Below are 22,940 nucleotides of genomic sequence, written 5' to 3' on the forward strand. Positions count from 1 at the left end.
CTCCCCCAGATGGCCACAATGGCCGGAGCTGCGCTGATCCAAAGCCAGGAGCCTGGAGCCTCTTCCGGTCTCCCATGCGGGTGCAGGGGCCCAAGGACTTGGTCCATCTTCTACTGATTTCCCAGGCCAAAGCAGAGAACTGGATTGGCAGAGGAGCAGCTGGGACTAGAACCGGCGCCCATGTGGGATGCCGGCACTTCAGGCCAGGGCTTTAACCCGCTGCGCCACAGTGCCGGCCCCAGGACCTTTCTTAATAAGACTCTGAGATCCTCTAATGCTCAGTTTGTTCCTCTCTAAAAGGGCAACAGTAATGCTTTTTCAGTTATATTTATTTCTTGGTAAATTTTAAGTGAATACATGTGAAAGCTGGTTGAAAATGGTTGGGAGTGCTGTATAACGCTGAAAACAGTGGCCGTCATTCACCCAGCCCAAACTTTGCAGTTCGGATACTGCCTATGCCCTTGCTTGGACTCTCCAGGCGCCACTGAAAGGTGACCCCTCCCCATTTGCCACTTGCTGGCTCTACTGGTTGAGCAGACGTCAAAGTTGTGATCAGGTCTGTTGTTTCGGCTGATAGGTGATTCCTATTTGAATCCCAGAGAATAATAAACGGATGAATCTTTTCCTTTGCTAACCAAAACGCTGATTTCTCTTTCCCAGGCAGGGAAGCGCATGAGGAGATAAACATCACCTTTACCCTGCCTACAGCTTGGAGCTCAGATGACTGTGCTCTTCATGGTCACTGTGAGCAAGTGGTGTTCACGGCCTGCATGACGCTCACGGCCACTCCTGGAGTGTTCCCTGTCACTGTGTAAGTGTTCCCTGCACCCGGTGGATGGGCTATATTAGTTGGGCTGTCCAGCAGTGAATGATCAGGGTTACTCGAATTGTGTGACTTTGTAGAATTACCATTGCCTGATCTTGGACAAAAGGTGGTTTAAGTTTCATTTGAAATTCTGAAGGTAGAACTTCTGCATACAAATACCAGAAAGTTCATGCTTCTGCAGGGCAGGAGAAGTGCATGGTTGTCACTGGATATTCTTAGGCTGCCTTTTCTGTGGGTAGAGAAGAGGCGCATCTCAGGAAACAGAAATAAGAGCTGACCCGATGGCCAGAGCAATTTGTAGTTACAGCTCCCTAAAGTGTTGTCAAGAACATGTTAGTTCTTAAGTCAAGAGTATAAGTAGAACTTTATTTTCCACCTAACAGTTAACTGTTTCTGAAACTTTAGCTTTAATTTTTTTTTTTGAACAGCAGTCAATATTATTATTTTGCATCCATTTTTTTCTGTAAATGAAATAATGACCTATAAATAAGCAAAATACTCAAAGTTCAGCCTATTTATAAGAATTCAATGGTGAATCCTTTGTAAGCAAGACTTACTTATTCTGAGGTAAGACTTATTCTGAGGTTTATCTGCATTAGACATTTGCAAGTTTGTAGAGCAAGGTCAGGTAAGTTAACCATGACTGGGTGTTGTGATAGCTGATGCAGAAGTTTGTATGAAGCTTCCAGTTGTAATGAAGAATTCACATCATTGGAGAAAATAGACTTCAAAGGAGTAGGGCTCTCTCAGGCTGTGTCATATGTGAGAAGACTGTGGTTTGCATGGAGGAGGCAGAATCCCAACATCCAACTCCTAAAGGTCAGATGCCTGTTTCTTTCCTGGTCTGTGTTTACCTCAGAAACAAAGAGACCCTAAAAATGCAAATGGAATGGTGAAACAAGGTATTATCAGAAACATGTATGTCTCATTTAGTTTATGCTTTGCACACATGGTGCTCTGTTCAGTGTTGTGCCCACTGCTGAGGGGGGAGAAACATGTGAGTGTCTCAGGCCACCAAGCATCTGTTTTCCCCTCTCTGCCCCCACAGGCAGCCACCGCACTGTGTTCCTGACACGTACAGCAATGCCACGCTCTGGTACAAGATCTTCACGACCGCCAGAGATGCCAACACTAAATATGCTCAAGATTACAATCCTTTCTGGTGTTACAAGGGGGCCATTGGAAAAGTCTATCATGCTTTAAATCCGAAGCTTACAGTTATGGTTCCAGACGTAAGTGAGAAAATCTGTGGCTGGCTGTTCTGCAACCGCTGGCCAAGGCTCTGTTTACTTCTTGGATTAACTTAGTCCCTGCCACTCCAGATTTACAGCTGGGTTGGGAACCTAGGAAGAGAGGGGAGACTTGGGGAAACAGGTCACCCTTTGGGTTAAGAAACATCTGGTTCTTTCCTCCATTTTCTGCTGTGTTTAGCAGCAGTTACTTAGTGAGCACTGCTGTGTGCTGACCCAAAAGGATTCCTTGAGATGCCTGTGCAGTGCTACTGATGCACACAAGCATTGCTGGGAGAGTGTGTGCTTAGTGTGGGTCTGAGCAGTAGTAAGTAGTGCTGTTTGGTATTCAAAAAGGTAGAGGTAGTCGTACAAGGAGATGAATCTTTGGGTAGATATTGAGGCATGCATAGGTTTTTCATGGACAGAGAGGAAATGAGAAGAAGACATTTACTAGTATAGCAGGTGAAGAACTAGTTTAGTGTCCTGCTTAGACTTTAACAGAATGCATGGAGATTTTCTAAGAGCTCTTCCCTGTCTTCCTGTCAGTGTGTGTGGGTGAATTTCTTTTTTTTTTTAAAAGAGTTTTATTTATTTATTTATTTGAGAGGTAGAGCCACAGTGAGAGAGAGAGAGAGAGAGAGAGAGAGAAAGAGGAAGAGAAGAGAGAGAGAGAGAGAGAAAGAAAAAGGTCTTCCTTCCATTGGTTCACTTCCCAACTGGCTGCAATTGCTGGAGCTACACCAATCCGAAGCCAGGACCCAGGAGTTTCTTCCTGGTCTCCCATGCAGACGCAGGGGCCAAGGACTTGGGCTATTCTCCACTGCTTTCCCAGGCCACAACAGAGAGCTGGATTGGAAGAGGAGCAGCTGGGACTAGAAGTGGTGCCCACATGGGATGCTGGTGCCGCAGGCGGAGGATCAATCCACTGTGCCACGGTGCCGGCCCTGTGGGTGAATTTCTTATCCCTTGTCCTGTTCCCTGCCTCTTTTCTGTAGTTCATTTCTATGGAGTTGTAGAAGTTCTTAGGCTGGAGGCCTGCATGAGGGAGCAGTGGAGAGTAGGCTGGAAGCCTTCTGGAGTCTCTCCCACTGACTGGGCCTGGTGATTGATTACCTGTGAGAGGTGAAAAGTCATCCAGGATGTCCTGAGCATCTTCAGCCTGAGACTTAGGAGAGTGGGGAAAAGCAGAAGGAAGGGAGCTGCCTCCCCTGGGGAAAGGTTATGTACTGAGGCCTTCCAGGTCAGGGATTTGTGAGTTAGGAACACAGACATGGGCTATGAGCTGAGAAACCTGAGGGCAGTTGCCTGAAGAGGATGTTTCCAGGGAAGAGAAGGGGGAAGACGAGGCTCTGGAGCCTTGGGAGAGGAGAGCATGTGGGTGGGTAGGGGTTGGAGCATTGTGAGATGCAGAAGCCAGGACAGAGCACAAGCAAAAGAAAGAAGTGGGAGGTCCCCAACAGGGCTCGCTTAGGAACTCCAGGTCTTCATTTAGTGAGTACCTGCTTTGATAGCTTGGGAGCCCAAAGGGAAAACTTCCTGTTTGGCTTAAGAATTAAAGTTGAGGGGGCCAGTGCTGTAGCTCAGTGAGTTAAAGCCACAGCCTGCAGTCAGGCATCCCAAACGGGCACCAGTTCCAGTACTGGCCCCTTCACTTCCGTACCAGCTCCCTACTACTGTGCCTGGGAACGCAGTAGAGGATGGGATGGCCCAAGTGGTTGGGCCCCTGCACCCATGTGGGGGACCTGGAAGCAGCTCCTGGCTCCTAGCTTTGGCCTGGCCCAGCCCTGATCATTGTAGCCGTTTGGGGAGTGAACCGTGGATGGAAGATTTTTCTCCCTTCTCTCCTTTTCTCTCTCATTCTGGCTCTCAAATAAATAAGTAAAATTTTAAAAAAAGCTAATTAAAGTTGAGACGAGATTGGAGGCTGTGAATTCTGTCTCCAGAAACCTAAACTGGAAGTCTGTTGGTAACTCAGTGCTCACATTTCTCTTCTCCCTCGTTTCCATTTAGGATGACCGTTCATTAATAAATTTGCATCTCATGCACACCAGTTACTTCCTCTTCGTGATGGTGATCACAATGTTTTGCTATGCTGTTATCAAAGGCAGACCCAGCAAATTGCGTCAGAGCAATCCTGAATTTTGTCCTGAGAAGGTGAGCAGCATTTGCTAGAGAGTTCTATACACAGAAACTCCTGGTTAGTGCTTATTCATTGATTGTGGGTGGCCCTTTTACTCCAGATTAATTCCTGTCTTTTCATTAGGAGTGGTCTTTTCAGCCAAAATCATGGTGTTAGATTTTTAGCCGTACCGACTTTGCAGAGGTACTGACTATGCCAATACAGTAACATCCCCATGAAACACTGGACACTGGACCTGGACAACCGGCCTTCCCTCTCCCCCTTCATCAGCCTGAGAAGTCATCTAACAGATGCCAATCAGGGTTAAACCTGCAGACCAGGGAGCCAGCCCAGTGGTTTTGCAGATAGGCTTCTTCCAGGCATTTTTCCCGGGAATTCAGTGGCATCCCTGTCTGTCAGCTGCCTGTAGTCAGGGCAGCCTGGATGCCTAAGCCCCCTTCTCCCACTGTTGGGTGCCACTGGGGCTGAGTCCTTTGGATTGCCATTTGTCTGGACTCCTTGTCTTGCTGTCTTCTAGGTGGCTTTGGCTGAAGCCTAATCCCACAGCTGCCTGTTTCCTGAGAGAGACTGAAAGAACCATAATCATTGCCTGCTGAACCCAGCCTGGGCCTGGCCACTCTGTGAATACATGATGATCTTGCAATGTTGGGTTATTCCAGCCAAAGACATTTCAAGTGCCTGTAACTGATTTGTACATATTTATAAAAACCTACTTGGAAATTGGTCCAATGATGCACGTGCTTTGCAATGGGTGCAGCCAGAGCCCTTCAGCCTCACCATGGGACTTGTGGACTGCATAGTGCTAGAAGAGGATGCAGGGGTCTAGCTGCCTGGGAGCAGGTGGTGAGCTTTCCACCAAGGTCACAGGCACGTTTCTTCACTGGTGGGGTCGAAGTTGGCTTTGGTTCTGTGTCAGCCTGGTATGTACAGAATGTTTGAAACAAGTCTGCACCTTTGATATGATCTTGCATTTCCAAAGCCACCAATCCATTTTGTGGATTTTAATGTGTGTGTGGCTTAATCGTAGTAACAGCAGTAATACCTTTTCTCAATTTTGCTTGCAAGGAAACATACCTATTTCAGTTTTGGGTTACTTTTGGAAGGCAAAATGAATAAAATAGTCACATTTTAATACCACTTTAGTTAGGAAAGAGTTGTGCTTTTATCCTGAGTAAAAAGTTAAATATTTCAGCGCCACCTACATGCTAAAGATCTCAGCTTCATTTTCTATCTGGACAGTGAGGAACCTGGTCTTGCAGTTGCACAGAATGTTCTCTCTTTCTGCCCTCTTGCCCCTTCCTGCTATGATAACAGTCAAAGCAGCTCTCTCACTCAGAAGGGCTTAAAATTAAGTAAATGGCTCAGTGTAGATTAAAAAGGAGCTGTTCTATTTTCTAGGATGTAAATGACAGTATGAAAAGAGAGAATGATGACTTGATAGAACAGCTATGAAAAGGTTTGTGTTTTTGTTTTTCCAAGAGGATGAATTTTTCCACTCTTGGCATTTATTTCTATGCAACTAACACATCTTCAGAAAGAAAATGGCAACTAGGGAGATCTGTAACATGAAAAGGGTGCCTGTGAAATTGGAGAGACTGTAAGTCAGAGTTGCCATTTATCAAAGAAAACCAAAAATATTTTTCTTGGAAGATTGTGATCATGTAGTTTCTGCATCCTGTTTTCCTTCTGATTCTTCATTTTTAAAATTTTATTCTTTGTCTTACTGTTTTTCTTAATAACTCTTAACCTAAAGAACTCATCATCATTCTGTTCTGTCAGGCAGTGTGGGAGCAGGAGGGCAGTGAAAACACTGGACATGGCTGTCAGTACTTCTTTCCTTTAGGTCTGTTGCCTGTTTTAAATTATGATTAGCTCCTGCAGTCTGAAATATATTGGCCTAGAACATTTTATCACAGGCACTCATGAATGGACCACAACTGTGGGCTTTGATTTGTAAAATCACGAAATAATAAGTTAATATTCCTTTTTCCCCTTTGAGTATATTTGAAGTGCAGTAATCATATTTGTCTTCCCATTTTTTTTGTATGATACAAGTTGCTTACATAATGCATGGCTAACTTCTTAATTTAGTTTTCCCTTTGGAGACTCTGAGACCCTTTATGAGACAAGATTGAAAAAGAGCCCTTTGGCTTGGCCTTTAGAAACGTCCACATCATTAGGAGATTAAGCTGCTATGAGTTAATAAAATCCCAGTGAAGTGGAGTTACAGGAGTGGAGTTGTAACTGGCAGAGTCATATTAAAGGAAAGAGATAAGTGATGAAAGTCCATTTCACTGGTCTCTTCTATCCAGCTTGTTACCCAGGAGAATGACTCTGTTCAAGTGATGAGGAATGGCTGGAATCTAGCCAGGGGAGGAAGGAGACTGTCAGGCATGAGGAGAGGAAGTGCCAAAAATGCCTGGACAATGTGACTTCTCATGAGGCCAGAATGCACGCTGTAAAATCCAACATTCATGCTAGTAGGTACTCCTCAAAGATATAACAGAGATGCAGCAGTGTGTGAAGGTGGGTGGAAGAAGGCTGGGGAGGAGAGGGGACTGGGGCCCTGGCTGAGGAGGCCTCATGCCTGAAGAGGTTTCCACAGAATCTCAGATGCTCTGGATTCTGTGACTACCTGGGCACCTAAGACAAGGCCTGTTCCTCAGCTGTACTTGCTGGTGGACTTGAGGATGAGAAGAGCGTTCCAGCAGTGGCCTGGGCCAGAAGCACTGGCTCTTCCTCAGGCATCTTGCACTGGAGGTCCATTAGAAGGTGAGCACCTTCCTACTCAATGGTTGTTTCAGATCATATTGATCTCTTTCCTTTGTCTTTTTGTCTTTTCACTGTATGACTTGAATCAGTTTTGATTCTATTTGTAAGTTTTTCTCATTATTAGGAACCCGTCATTTCTGTTGCATTTTCTTGGGCAGTGTGTAGGGATTCAGCATCCTGGTTTTTCGACCCTCCTGCAGGCACTGTGGGGTGACGAGGGCCAGCAGATCCATTTCCCTTCTCTTGCTGCATGATGGTCAGTTGCTGATCTGTTAGGGCATTCACTCCCTGATTAATTTTCTGTGTTTGAAATCTGTGCGTATGTGCTTTACAGAATAAAACATCTGAGTTTATTTCTGTGTGTCCTTTTCCTCTAGTCTGGTGCTTTCTCAGGAAAAACATCAAAAACCATTGAGGCGTTTTGTAAGCTGTTCTTGGAGGTGTCACCAGCAGGAGAGGGCGTAGTGTTTCCTAATAAAGTGGCCACCAAAAGCCCACAGGTGTTCTCCCTGAGAGGATAAACACTCCTAGTCAACTTGGCCAACAGGTGCTCAGAGACCTGATCCAAATCCTGCCCTGAAGATGGGAATAATAAACCCAGACCAGAAGGGAGAGAGGATGAGATATGGGAGTTTAAAGCACACTTCTCAAGACAGGCGTTTGGCAGAGCAGCTAAGATGCTGCTTGGAAAACCCATGTCCCTTCCGGGAGAGCCAGGGGTGAGTCCTGGTTCTGCCTCCAATCCAGACCCCTGCTACAGCACACCATGGGGAACAGCAGGCGAAGGCTGATATGTATTTAGTGAGACCCTACCATCAGCTTGGCAACCGAGATTGGATTATGGCTGTCTGCTCCCTCTGTAGTTCTCCCCCTTTCCACTGAGCAAAGGCTCTGTGTCCCCTCACTCCTCAGCCAGAACCAGCCCATGGGCCAGTCAGGAATCCTCAGTGTGACAGGAACAGCCCTGAGGATGCTAAGACCTCAGGGAGTCCTCTGTCTTCACCTCCCTCACCTCCTCCTCCTTTGTGTCTAGAGCAGGTGGAACAGGAGGATGGAATCAAATCTGCTGTTCACTACCACCTCTTCCTCATCTCTGTATGCTGGTTTATCTCGAACAGGCTCCCAGGAAATGTCCCGTAGTTATGTAACACCTGACTGGGGCCAGAGGGACAGTGCATGTGGAACTTGCCAGCCCCGTGGCAGTGGTATGGGCTGGCATGGCAGCAGGGATCCTATGCTAATCCTCCGCCTTGCGGCGCTGGCACACTGGGTTCTAGTCCCGGTTGGGGCGCGGGATTCTATCCCGGTTGCCCCTCTTCCAGGCCAGCTCTCTGCTATGGCCCGGGAAGGCAATGGAGGATGGCCCAAGTCCTTGGGCCCTGCACCCGCATGGAGACCAGGAGAAGCACCTGGCTCCTGGCTTTGGATCAGCGAGATGCGCCGGCTGCAGTGGCCATTGGAGGGTGAACCAACAGCAAAAAGGAAGACCTTTCTGTCTCTCTTTCTCTGACTATCCACTCTGCCTGTCCCCCCCCCCCCCCCCAAAAAAAAAAAAAAAGCCTTGGCAATTGGGAGAGCATAATGTCCTTAGCTAAGATCTGAGGTCACATAAAGCCTTAGGGGCAAGGTTCATACCTCCATCTGCTAGTGTCCATGACCCATTGTGGTCTGATCAATTTGTCATCGTTTTCTGTGGGGTAAAGCCCATGGCACTGACCTCTTACCCAGCCTGAGGAAGACCTGCGAGCAGAGAAGGGGCAGCTCTGTTGTGATTGATTTGAAGGAATGTTGTACGCTTACTCATCCCTGCTCTGTGGTTAGTTTAAAACTAGGTCCCATTGGTCATGAGCCCCATAAGAGCCTGTCTAGACCTGCCACCCCGTGATGGGCTGGGAAGTAGACAAATGTGGAAAGTGCCCAGTGCACAAGAGTGAGTGTGCTCCACATGTGGCACACAGTCCCACTGTGAGGGTAATCTGCATGGCGGTTATTAGGCCTTGCTGCCAGCACAGTGGCACAGGGACAGGCACCAAGGGCAGGGACAGAACAGGGAGAGTGGTCTGTGGGGAGAGGGCCCGGGGAGCAAGGAAGTGGTGGACACGGGTGAGGGAAGGGCGAAGGCAGGATGGGGGTACGGGCATGGGCAGGGTAATGGAGGGTGTGGACAAGCTGAGGGTGGGCCGAGGGAGGGTGCAGGTGGGGTGAGGGTGGGCTGAGGGTGGGCCGAGGGTGGGCGAGGGAGGGCCAAGGTGGGTGAGGGAGGGTGAGGTGGGCTAAGCATGGGACGGGGAGGGAGAAGGGGAGCACGGGGTGATGGTGGTGGCAGGCATGGAATGGGGCACTGGATCCAGGGCAGTGGGGAAAGCAGTGGAAGCAGAGACTTTGGGGGGGGGGGGCAATGGAGGAGCTCCCTGTGGCATTCCTGCTGTACCCCAGGTGCGTGGGAGGAGTGCTGGGTATTTCTCAGCCCAACCTGGCCTTCTCTCCTTTGTTATGTGGCAAGGGTTTGGACCACTGGAACCAGATCCAACTCATTGCCTCTGTTTATAAATAAAGTTTCCACATTTGTCCAAAAATTACCATGTGATGTGTAATTTTTAACAAAGATTTATGTATTGGAAATGCAAATGAGGGAAAGGGGGGCGAGAGAGAGGTCTTCCTTCCTCTGGTTCACTTCCCACAGGGCCCCAACTGTCAGGTATGGGCCAGGATGGAGCCTGGAGCAGAGAACTACTGCTCTCCTTAGTGGGTGGAAGGAGCATAAGTACTTGGGCCTGGATTTGCTATTTTCCTAGGCACATGAGCAGGAGACTGGATGGGAAGTTTAGCAGCTGAGACATGAAATAGTGCTCCAATATGGGAGCTCAGCTTGAGCAGAAGCCCCACAAAGACCAGCTCCCTTTGTGAAGTATCATTTTGTTACCACACCTCCTCCTCCTCCACCACGCTGGGTTTTACTGCCTGAGATGGTGTTGCGTAGCTGTACAGGCAAACCTAAAACTTTGGTATTGCCCCTTGCCAGCTGAGGGAGGCCTGGGTTTGAGTGGAGAGCTTCACTGAATAGGGTCGACTCACCTCCTGGGACTCAAGATGGGAGGGGAGATGAGATGATCCCAGCCAGATCCTAGGCTGTGTCCAATGCTGAAGGAGGTACTCATGTCTGGCCTTTTCCAGCACTGTGTCTGGCAGCTATGAAACAAGACAAAATCAACAACCTTTACGGCCTCTGGGAATCAGCCAAAAAACAAACCAACCAACCAAAAAACAGCACTGATTGATCAACAAATGGTGACCACCCAGGAAAGAAGAGTGGGAGAAGCTGGTGTGCTGGCCTGGAGCTGTGTCCCTTTCCTTCCCACCCTGAGCTTGCAGTGCTCCCAGGGTGAGTGAGGCTGTGAAAACCAGCAGCCCTGTTGGACCTGGTGTGGAGGCGAGGGTGAGGAACCCATGCTCATGTCCTCACCAGTAAATAGAGGAAACGTAGGATATAAATGGAGATAAGCAGCAGCTCTGCTGGCCTGAGGTTGAAGGTCCTCTTGGGATAGGGGTACACCAGTGAACCAAATAATTTTTACTCTTTTATGATATATTTATTTGAAAGTTCAAGGTAACGGAGAGAGGAAGAGAAAGATCTACCCACTGGGTTAATCCCCAAATGGCTGTCACAGTGAACACTGGCCTGATGCCAGGAGCAGGAGCTTCTTCTAGGTCTCCCATGAGAGTATCTGGGGCCCAATCACTTGGGCCATCTTCACTGATTTTCTCAGGCCATTAGTAGGGAGCTGGATCAAAGGTGGCACAGCCAGGAAACAAACCAGCACCCATATGGGATGCTGGCATCACAGGGAGCAGCTCTACCTTTTATGCTGCAACACTGGGCCCCAATTATTTTTATTCATTGATCTGAAAGACAGGGACACACAATAGACAGATGGGGAGAACTTTCACCCTTGGTTTAACTCTCTAAGTACAACTCCCATAGCTGGGCCAAGCTGAAGCGAGGGGCCAGGAATTCAACCTGGGTCCATGTGGGTGGCAAGGACCCAACAACCTGAGCTGCTGCCTCCCAGGGTGCGTATTAGCAGGAAGCTGGAACTGGAAGTAGAGCTGGGACTTGATCTCAGGCACTCTGATATGGGATGTGGGTGTCCCAGTGGTGTCAGTGCTGGGCCAAGCACAGGCATCCCCCAAAGAGAAGTTTACCAAGGAAACAGCCAGAGATGGGCAGTAGATGTTTTTATTTTAATTTAGTTTTAGTTTTAAGATTTAACTTTTTTTTGCATTTGACCTCATTCACTTTATATATAGATATGCACATCTTTTCTTGAAATGAGGGCTATTAATATCACAAAATGGGGGATTCATGACAATGATCAATGTGTGGGAAGGGTGTAATTCAGTGAAGCAATAGTTATAACTACATATCAACTAATATGACATCTCTACAATTTTTCAAAAAGATTTTTTTTGAAAGTGAGTTACTGAACAAGTGAGAGACACAGATGGATGGAGGAATGGAGGGAGAGAAAGGGGAGAGAGAGTGAGTGCTTTCATCTACTGGTTCACTACCCAGATGGCTGCAACTGCTGTGGCTGTGCTACACCAACTAGGGACCAGGGGCTTCATTCAGATCTCCTATGTGGGTGGCAGGGCCTCAAGCACTTGGTCTATCTTCCACTGCTTTCCCAGGCCATTCCCAAAGAGTTTGATCAGTAGTGCAGCAGCCAGGACTGAAACTGGTGGCCGTATGGAATGGGCTTTGGATGTGTTGGCTTTACTTGTTATGTCATAATGCTGGCCCCATCCACACAATTTTATTTGAAAGGCAGAGTGACAGTGAAGTGACAGATTCATACCAAGAGTTACATCTTCCCTCTCTACTGGTTCAGTCCCCATATGGCCATACCATACAGGGCTGTGCAGAGCTGGAACTCCATCCAGGTCTCCTTCACACCCATTAGCAGGAAGCTGGATCAGAAGTGGAGCAGCTGAAACTTGAACTGCTCATTTATTTTCCTCTCTGTATATTAACTTCCACCAGTAATACAAAGCCTGAGATATTTTTCTTTGTGGGTTTGGGTTAACTCACTTAGCAGATGAAATCTATTCCATCCATTTTGTTACAAATGTCAGGATTTCATTCCTTTTTTAATGGCTGACTTAAGTATTTGATTTGCTGATCTTTAGTATTTTTTTGTTTCAATATTGATATTTTTAAATTTTAATATTCCTTTCCTCCTACTTATTTTGGGTTTGATTTGTTGTTGCTTTGATCTGCATTGATAGCTAATTTATTTGGTGCCTTCTGATTTTTTGATGTATACTATAAACTTCCTTCTTAACACTGCTTATGCCATATCCCATAATCTTTGGTATGTTATATTGATGTTTTCATTTGTTTCCTAAGTTTTTTGACTAGTTTTCTGTCTAGTTAATGTGCTCACTGATGAAAGAGGGGTGTTGAAGTTCCTGTTACTACTGTATTGGAGTCTATGTCTCCCATTAGATCCATACACATTTATTTTGAATAGCCTGTTGCCATGGCATTGGGTGCATATACATTTATTATAGTCACATCTTCCTATTGAATTAATCCCTTAATCATTACAGTTTCTTTCTTTGTCTCTTTTAACAATTTTTGTGTTCAAGTCAATTTGGTTTGATATTAGGATGGTTATCCCTGCTTGTTTTTGCTTTCTGTTAGTTTGGACATTTTTCCATCCTTTCATTTTCATCCATCTGTATCTTTGTTGGTGAGATGTGTTTCTTGTAAGTACCAAATGATGGGTCTTGCTTTTTAATCCATTCAACCACCCTGTATCTTTTAATCAAAGCATTTAGGCCATTTACATTCAAGGTGACTATTCACGAGTAACTAATTGTCCCTGTCATTTTCCTATAAATATTCTTACTGTTTGCTTGCATTTCCTTTGTACTTTTACTGGGAGATTTTCTGCCTTCACATTCTTTCACAATGATGACTATCTTTCCATGTTTCTGTGTGTAGCACATCCTTAAGCATCATTGTAAGGCTGAATGAGTGGGAACAAATTCTTTCAATTTTGATTAGTTATGGAAGGTCTTAAATTCATCTTTGTTTGTAAATCAGTTTCGTAGGGTACAATATTCTAGGTTGACAGTTGTTTTTTCTCTACAATACTGTTTTTAATTTTTATAATATCTTCAATTTTTTTTGGTCTGAGAAATTTCCAGAGATTTGTCTTCTAGCTCTTTCTTCTGCCTCACCAAATCTGTTGTTATGGCTTTCTACGTGTGCAATATGTGAAAAACATTGAATTATTCATTTTTAATATTGCAGTTTTATTTCTCTTCGAAATCTCAATTTCATGGAAGAATTTTTCACTCATGGCATGTATGGATTTCTTTAATTCATGAATATACTTCTCATTGCTTCTGAGTAATCCTATGATTAATCTTTTGAATTCCACTTGAGGAATTTCATTAATCTCTTCCATATTCACTTTCGAATATGGAAGTATTGTTGTGTCCATTTAGGGGAGTCCTGTTGTCTTCCTTATTCTGTTTTTTGAATTTCTGCATTTATTTTTAAGCATTTGTGGAAATACTTGTTGTTTTTTCCCTCTGATGGCTTTTATCTTTGAATTATGCCTCTGTGGCTTAGTGGGGGTATCTGCTCTTTCAGTGAATCACCAGGGGCGTGTGCTGAGTGTGGCCAGGGAGCTCTGGTCACTGCTACAGGATGGGGTCTGTATTCAGGATGATATCCAAGTTGAGTGAGGTAGATCTCTTTTTAGCAGAAAGGTGAGTATGGTCACCTCTGTTGATGTAATCACCCTCACCTCCTCTCTTCCAAGTGAGCAATGTGAACTAATAGGTTTTAGTTCACAGTGGATGCAAATTTCATCCACATTGCCTTATGAACCACACAAAGGATCTGTGCAGTTCTCAGTATGAGCACAGATCCCATTGCAATTCCACCCCAGGCAATCATGGAGCTCTGAGCATATGGAATCACACACAATGATTGTCCAGAGATCCAGCTACACCCTGAGCTCTCTTGTGCAGTCACAGAATTGCCACAGTCTCAGCACACTACTCCTGCTGTCATGGGGTCCAGAGGACCCACCCTTCCCTGGTAGCCTGTCACGACTGCAGAAAGTCAAAGATGTTTCCAGAGCCAGCTGCCTGTGGGTATTCTGCCTATGAGGCTTGAGCCCCAGAGCCTGTGATATGTTGAGCAAATGGGGGCCACTCATATTGCTGCTTGCATGCTCATCCCCCTATCAATCAATCCTCCCAGCCAGACTTAAAGTCAGTAGGGAACTTGCTTTTCCCCTCTGCTATAATCTCTGGATCACAGCTGTGCACAGGAGTGCCAGCCGACTGTTGCCTTCTCACCACTGGTTGTTGATTGTGTGCACCTGAGCTGTTGCCATCGGAATTGCTGACATGATGTGTTGTCCCAGCTGGCTGCTGGGCTCAAGCACAAGAGCTTTCACAACTGCTGCTTTTGCCCAAAAGGGCACCCACCCTCTCTCAGCTGGTTGCCTGGTGCGATTGTGAGTGAGATGAGGAGAGAAAAACCTTCTCCTTTTTCCCCCCCACTGGGTCAGTGGGTACACTATCTACCCATCTGCAGTCACAGAACAAAAATCAAGGTCATGTCAATGGTGAGCTTTCCTGCAGATATACTCTGACAAATCCAATGTCCTCCATGCCCTCTGTTCAGCTCCCAGCTGACAATCCCTCTCCAAGCCTGTGGTCAGACACAGGTGTGTGTCTCTACTGTGCAGATGGCAAATTGTGGTTCAGATGGATTAAGTGCCTGCCTGCAGTTACACAAACAGATCTGGGAAACGAACTCCACTCACCAAAGGTTGGCATTTGTGATTTGTATGTGCATTGATCTGGTATCTCATATCTGAACCTAACAATGGGGTTTGACTCTCTCAATATGCTTGGCATAACTGAAAAAATTGAAAATGTGTCATTTGTGGGGCTTGCATTTGACCTGGTCACATAGACACCAGTCAGGATGCTGGCATCCCAGATTGGAGTGTCTGCGTTTGAGTCCTGAGTCTGCTGTTGATTCTGTCTTCCCACTAATGCATACCCTGGGATGCAGCAGGTGATGGCTCAAGTAGTTGTGTTTCTCTCACCCAGCAGGGTGACCTAGATTGCATTCCTGGCTCCTGGCTTCAGTCCCTGGACAACCCTTGGCTATTTTAGGCATTTGAGAATGAACCAGTGGGTGGAGTATCTGCCTGTCTTTAGCTCTGTCTCTGTCTTCATGTCTCTCTGCCTCAGAAATCAAATAATTTAAAAACAAGATCAGGAGGAATAAAACCTAATGTGACATGTGACCTTTAGTCATGTCATCAAGTTCTCTCTGTGCAGGAACTCTTGAGAAAATGGTGGGAAAAACATAAAAGGACATTTTCAGTAAGCGCACAAGGAGGGCTGAGCAATGAGAAGAGTTGTCATGATGAAACGAAGGCAGCAGGCCTTGCTGGCAGGACAATGAGTGTGAATGTGTGTGCGGATGGGGTCCTTCCTAGCCCAGATAGGTTCTGGACTCCAAAATGCCTGCTGTGCAGTACCTGCTGGGTCTGCTCCAGGCACTTTCATCCCCTTCTCACACCAACTTGTTGGTTGTCTGCTGCTACCTGAATGCACTTTAGCTGAACTGGTGGTTGTAGGCCCATGAGCCAACCAGGTCCATGTCCAAGTATTTACTAGGTTGTGCCCTGCCTGGCAGCTCCAAGGAGATTCCAGTTTTCAGCTGATGCTGAGTGTGGGCAAACTGTGTCCCATGTATCTGCAGGACTGCGGCTCCTGTCCCCTTCCACTGCCCCTCCTGCCACATCACTTCCAGGTGATAACAATGGGCCCACAAGCAGAACCCTGGAGAACTTCCCACCATCACACCTGTGAAGTCTTTTGTCAACTGTCATGGAACCACCTAGAAGCCAAGGAGGGATTCAGGGCCTGCTCTTGGGGAAAGGGATTTTCATACCCACTTGGCAGGGAGACATTCTCTAAATGAGTTGAATAGACTCTGGAAACATGACAGGCAGCTGAACTGGACCATGGATACAGCCCTCTCCAAGGGAAGCCATGACCTCAAAGTAGAAAGATAAGGACAAAATGGTGGGAATGATTGTAACTTATGCATGTGTGTTTTTATTTCAAAAGGCACTTCAAGTGTCCAGCCCAACACTTGTGCCATAAACCAATGATTCAAATGTTTGGAAATTTCATTGGAATGATAGGTCCTGAAAGCTCCCAGGACAGAACAAACTGTCACCCACAGGGAAGAATTGAACCATCATGGGGTTTCTCATGGAACACAAAATGCTCAGCCTTAGAAGCTGGTTCCAAAGTTCTAGAAGGAATCAGCATTCAGGCCAGAATTCCAGGCACAGCTGCTGCCAGTGGGCAAAGGAGTTTATCACCAATATGATGGCGTTTGTACACATTTCTACTCCAAATGATATGGAGAATGGTGACCGAGGGTCCCTGGTTGACCTAACTTCCTAGGACAGTCACAGTACTAGATTCTTATGTGTTACCTGCTGGCCTGGGTACAAAGAGGATTACAACTGGGAGGAGACCAGGTATGGAAGGGTGTGGTGCCTTTTTGCTTTTCATTACTTCCTATTCACTGCCACCTACTTCTCAATCTAGCACACTACAGCAAGTCGGATTGTGATGTCCCTAGACAGATGTGCATTCAAATTACATCAATGACTTCCTGTGACTTTACATTACTTCTTAAAATAAAAGTGAGTCTGCATGCTGTTTTACGCTAGAAGTCACTTGGGGTCACTTTTGCAAAATCTAAATCATTTAAACCAATGAGGTCCAAGGTGGCAGAATAGTGACACAAGGGTCCAAATCACACAAGGAAAATATTAATATTTAAAAAGTGGTGAAACACACACCTAAAATAAAGCCCATGGGCAATTTGCAAAGGGAAACACAGTGAAAACAACAGAGACAGTCCAGGTTTTTGCCGAAAGAGCTAATAGGAAAAAATTAAAAAACAATGAAGGCTTGGACCCATGGAGGAAAACACTGGTACCAGCAGATCAGGCTGGTAGCTGGCTCCCCTCCCTCCCTTGCATTGCCTCACCCTCCACCAAACAGCAAGGGCCATAACAATTCAGAAAAATTCCTCCCCCTTCCATGCAAGCTGTATGGCAAGGGGAAGCCCCGCATATGGAAAGCTTGTGCCCACCCACCACCATTGAGAAGTGAGCTGGGCGTGCTATGCACATGACCCACAGACTGATAGCACTTCCTAACAGAGGGAATTGTGCTCAATGGAAAGACTCCACAGATCAAAGGTGCAGTGTGAATCAAGCATCAAACATCAAGCAGTGTGAATAAGTTCTGAACATACCAGGGACTAACACTGGGGCGTCCCACAGCTGAGTAGAAGGGTGGATCACACCAACAGAGGTGAACTCCTTCCTCGACCCTGATAACTAGAGGAAAGCTACAAAGCCCCCTGGGGGCCTTACCTTGGATACTTGCTCCACCCTGGAATACTGAACTGAGCACCCAGCACACACCTCTTGGTACCCACTGAAAGTATAGACATCCCCGTAAGTCACAAGACACAAACCAAAGATAACAAGACAATAAAATGAAACAAAACAACACAAATGCCAAAAGACAGTGGAAGAAACTTAAATAAGGAACCTATTATAAGACCCCTATAGGAACACTACAATGTTTCAGTAGTAGAAGGTGAAAATGAACAGATTGAGGACATACCAGAAATGGAATTCAGAAAATTAATCATCAGATTACTTAGAAGCAATCAAAAGCAAAGTCATGAACTAAATTAAAAATTTTCCCATGAAATTGAGATATTAAAGAAAAATCAAAATGAAATCCTAGAAATAAAGAATTCAATAGAGCAAATACAGATGCTGGGGAAAGTCTCAACAACAGTAGGTGAGGCAGAAGAAATATTCAAACTAGAAGATTAATCTCTGGAAATTTTAGATCAGCATATGAAAGAATTATCTGTACCTCAATGTTTTTTTGCAGCTCAACTCAGAATACTAAGACAGGAAATGAACACAAATGGCTGTCAATTGAAGAATGGATAAATATTTATGGGATATGCACAGCATGGAACACTACACAACCATACAAAAAACGAAGTCCAGTCATTTGCAACAAAATTGATGAAACTGGAAAACATCATACTCAGTGGAATAAGCCAGTCCCAAAGGGATAAATAACACATGTTCTCCCTGACCTGTGATAACTAATAGAGCACATAAAAGGCAACATGTAGAAATGAAATTGACACTTTGAGAAGTAATGATTTTGAACAGCCCTTCTCTTGACTGTTGAGGAATAGCTTTTTATTCTATATGTTTATCTTTTATTTTCCTTTATAACATTTCCCTCATCCTTTTTTTTATGAGTCATTGAATTCTTTCTTAACTCGAGTTAACCATATATATATTTTAATTTTTATTTATTTTAATTTTTTGGCTAAGAGACAGTGAGGGAGAGAGACAGAGAGTTATAGACAGTGAGAGAGAGAGACAGAGAGAAAGGTCTTCCTTCCATTGGTTCACTCCCCAAATGGCCACTACAGCCAGTGCTGCACCGATCCAAAGCCAGGAGCCGGGTACTTCCTCCTGGTCTCCCATGTGGGTGCAGGGACCCAAGCACTTGGGTCATCTTCCACTGCCCTCCCAGGCCACAGCAGAGAGCTGGACTGGAAGAGGAGCAATTGGGACTAGTACCTGGCGCCCCAACCGGGACTAGAACCTGGGGTGCTGGTGCCGCAGGCGGAGGATTATCCAAGTAAGGCACAGCGCCAGCCTATATATAATGTTAATTGATAATAGATCTTAGTAAAAAATAAAAGTGAAACTAAGAAAGGGAAGAGGGAGGGTGGTTGGAGGGCAGGCACATTGGTAAGAATTACCAAGATCCTAAAGTTGTAATTGTGAAATGTATGAAGTTCATAACTGCATAGCAGTATAGCCCTGCATACATACCTACAGATTTACTTCTAAGGGTACAGCTTAACAACTTGCCACCAGACCCTAAATTCCCTTAAGCTGGCTGGTAGAAATAGCAATGTAAGTGTTATGAAGATCAAATGGATAGGATTAGGAGGCAAGTGACCATATAGATAGGATCCAGTGCTAAGGGATCATAAAATAAGTGTTCAGAAAGGATAATTAAAGGAATTAAAAAAGAGTGAAGGCTCCAACATGGGAAGCAGTCCATACAGCATACTCATAGAATGACAATCATTTAAGAAGCACTCTACATTCAGAATCAGCCCTCAAGGCTTTCTGGTCTGGCTGAAAAGCTGAGGGAGAGCATTTCCAGCATGGAAAGCCAAGATGCTCTGGCAAAAATGTCCTACTTAAAGAACCCTGTGCCTGAGACGCCAGTGGAAAGAATTGGCCCTCAAAGGATGCACTTTTCTCTGAAAGGAGGAGAGCACTTCCAGATCACTGATATCATACATAAGAGTTCTATTTGTTAAATAAATAACAAGAGTCACTGTGCATTAACTTCTCATGCAGGACCTCTGTCCCCAAAGAGTTGTACCATGAGACTTAATAGTAAAATGTATTATCAAGAATCACTTCCTTTTAGTGTATTAAATAGAGGATATTATTATGTCCCGTAAGTTATTGTTATGTCTAAAAGCTCCCAAAAGATGGAACATTCTTGGGTTCTTCTTTAAAGACAATTAAATTACTAAATGGATTGCTCCTTACTCTTTTTTTCTTTTCTTTTTTTTTTTTTTTTTTTTTTTTTTTACAGGCAGAGTGGACAGTGAGAGAGAGAGACAGAGAGAAAGGTCTTCCTTTTTGCTGTTGGTTCACCCTCCAATGGCCGCCGCGGTAGGCGCGCTGCGGCCAGCGCACCGTGCTGATCCAATGGCAGGAGTCAGGTGCTTCTCCTGGTCTCCCATGGGGTGCAGGGCCCAAGCACTTGGGCCATCCTCCACTGCACTCCCTGGCCACAGCAGAGAGCTGGCCTGGAAGAGGGGCAACCGGGACAGGATCGGTACCCCGACCGGGACTAGAACCTGGTGTGCCGGCGCCGCAAGGCGGAGGATTAGCCTATTGAGCCACGGCGCCGGCCATTTTTTCTTTTTCTTTCTTAGAATAAACAGGAGAAGGAGGATGAAGGGGGGAGAGTGAGTGGGAAAAATTACTATGTTCCTAGTGTTGGATTTATGATACACAGAAATAAAAAAGTATATTAATATTAAAAAGAAAAACACGAAGTAATATTTTTCTTTGTTTTTGATCTGTATTTCACAGTGAAGCTTAAGAGTCATTTGCCCTTATATTAAAATGGAGTTTTGTAAAAAAAAAAAAAAATCCTGCTCAACCAGTGTGCAAAACGCACACAAAACAAAAAATGTTGCCACTTTATCTGAATGAAAAAACAAACACACTTCAGGTGAGTAGGTATCTAACTAAAGCACATAACAAAGTAACTTCAGTTCATATTTTTTCCAGAAGTTGCCTGGGTAGAAATTATTCCAAAGGTCACTCAAATATTCTTCCAGTGATTAGTACCATGTTCAAGTATTGCCGTCAACACAGAGGGCACCCGCACAATGATGTCAGCACAGCCATTGTCATACTCTGGTACCTGCTCCATTAGGCCCTGCGCAGTGAGCGCCTTGCCAGCAGCTGCGTCACTTTCTATTTGTAGGCTGGCCACGTGGTGTTCACGTTACTTAGCACCCCCAAGGATAATGAATGAAATCGAAATCGTTTTACCTTGATGGAGTGAAGCCGTCCTCCCTCTTGAGGTTTGGCTCCATATCGCATATTTTTTTCTAGGCGACGCTCAAGTAAGCCTCCAAACTGCCCGCCACTGGACGCCATCTTGCCCGGAAGTAGGATAGATCAAGGCGTGCCAGGATTGGCTGGAGAATCGACAGCATCGGTCATCATTTCCTGAGAGCACGGACTGAAGAGACGTGGTGCCGCCCCCTGGCAGCCTGGCAGAGAGGATGTGAGAGATTTGCTCCCGGCTCCAGGGCGGGGAGAGGGGGGCGGGACCTCAGGGGGCGGGGCCGATCGATCTTCTCCGTTGGAGTCAGACAACCGCTAGGGCGGCCATTTCCCAAGCGGCGCTGCCACGCTGTAGTGTGAGGCTGCGGTTGCCACGCGGGGCTGGGGAGGCGGCCCGGCCATTCACCCATGCTTGAGACTGCTTCCTCCGCTTGCCGCGGCGCCTCGTGGCCCAGCTGCTGCGGGTGATGCGCTGGTCCCGGGAAACCTGGAGGGCGGCCTGGGGTGGGATGTGGCGGAGTCCCTCCGGGGTCTTCTTCGCAGTTGGGTGCCGGGCGGTGCAGAGGCCAGGCCGCGGCTCCCAGGAGGGCAGGATGTTTCCCGGTGGTCTTTGCAGTCCACGCCAGGTCTGGGTCGGCCCTGTCATTTACTGTCTTGTACCATACCTTCCCACTCTGATAAGGAAGAAATAAATACGGAGTGCATGTTGCATTTGGTTGGCAGTTTAGAATCCTAAATCTATAGTCTTTAGAGCTCATGATATATCTTTCTAGTCATGTTACTAAAATAATAAGTTTATATTTTACTTAACCATAATCTCGCTGTTGATAGACTTTAAGACAGCCTTAAGATTTCACTGTTAGAAATTTTGCAGAAAATCTTCTGGTGTGAATTTGGACTAACATGCTAACTTATTTATTTATCCAAGATTGTGTAAATTTATGGGCAGCCTATTACCATTTTGAATTCTGAGATGGTTGAATCAATTTGTATGCTGTCATAGGAATATGAGGGCATTGGTTTCATCTGTGTCATCACCAGCATTGACTGTTGGAAATGAAAATAAACTTCTGAATGTTATGACAAATATGGATAAGAGAGATCTTCAACTCTGAAGAACTCTTCTTGTATGTGTGGAGTGCAATAATAGTTTTATATTTGTGTGGATCCAAAAAAAAAAAAAAAAACAGGTTACAAACTTTTAAACCCTTTTTCCTTCTTATTTTTACATGAAACGAATCAAGCTCTGAAAGTAGCCTGGATTTGAGAGCTGGGTGGAAGGCAGGCATTTTAGTGATCATGGTGAAAATGTGGCTGCAACTGACACAAGTTGGTCTAAACTGGGACTACCAAATAGAGGCCCAGGTAAGCACAAAGTGTAATGGGAATTAATTTCTTCTGATGTCACAATATAGTAAAGAAAGTGAAAAGTTCAGATGTTTTTTAAATGAGATGATGACACCCAACTTATATATTGTTATACCCAGACAAGGATATTCAAGTGATTAAGTCATTATCTTGTATTTTACCATGCTTCTTGATTTATTTGTGTTCTATTTTTTTTTTACTCACTGCTTAGGTTTACTAGTTCTGCTTTTGTGAAATTCCTTTTCCTTTTATGAATTACTAAGTTTTACTCTTATTGAACTTTATTTTCTAGCTTTCCATGGTCTTGACTAAAAATACCAATTCCATAATGGGTTATTCTTCTCCTTTAGTCTTGCCTATTAATTTTTTAAAAAGGATTATTTTATTTATTTGAAAAGAGGTGTTATGGAGAGAATGAGAGACACAGAGAGAAATCTTCCATCAGCTGGTCACTTCTCAAATGGCTGCAACCAGAGCTAGGAGCTTCTTCCAGGTCACCAATCTGTGCAGGAACCTAAGGGCTTGTGCCAAATCTGCTGCTTTCCCAGGCACATTAGCAGAGACCTGGATTGGAAGTGGAGCAGTGAGGACTCAAACTAGTGCACATATGGGATGCTGGCATTACAGGAGGTGGCTTTACCTGGTATGCCACAATGCTGGTTTCTTGCCTAGGAATTTAATGGGCTTGATTGCAAGCCTTGAAGTTTAAGGACTTGTGTCTGTTTTTAATCTTTTTTGCCAATTGAATCATTTAAACAGATTTTAAACTATAGGAGTAACATGCATTTGTTATATTTTACAGTTGAAAGCAA

The 22,940-nt window shown here is 45.3% G+C and overlaps 1 protein-coding gene across 2 annotated transcripts in view; it reads left to right on the forward strand.

The window, feature by feature from the left end:
* TMEM248 (transmembrane protein 248) overlaps positions 1-7,323 on the forward strand; it is a 32,827-nt gene extending 25,504 nt beyond the window's left edge. For both annotated transcript variants that reach the window (XM_062179665.1, XM_062179664.1), the window contains exons 4-7: positions 661-811; positions 1,875-2,058; positions 4,069-4,212; positions 4,716-7,323. In XM_062179665.1, coding sequence (XP_062035649.1) covers positions 661-811; positions 1,875-2,058; positions 4,069-4,212; positions 4,716-4,736 — 500 coding nt within the window. In that variant the 3' untranslated portion in view covers positions 4,737-7,323. The remainder of the gene's footprint in view (positions 1-660; positions 812-1,874; positions 2,059-4,068; positions 4,213-4,715) is intronic.
* Positions 7,324-22,940: the final 15,617 nt, after the last annotated feature.

The sequence above is a fragment of the Lepus europaeus genome, chromosome 21 (genome assembly GCF_033115175.1).
Source record: "Lepus europaeus isolate LE1 chromosome 21, mLepTim1.pri, whole genome shotgun sequence".
Lineage (NCBI taxonomy): Eukaryota > Metazoa > Chordata > Mammalia > Lagomorpha > Leporidae > Lepus > Lepus europaeus.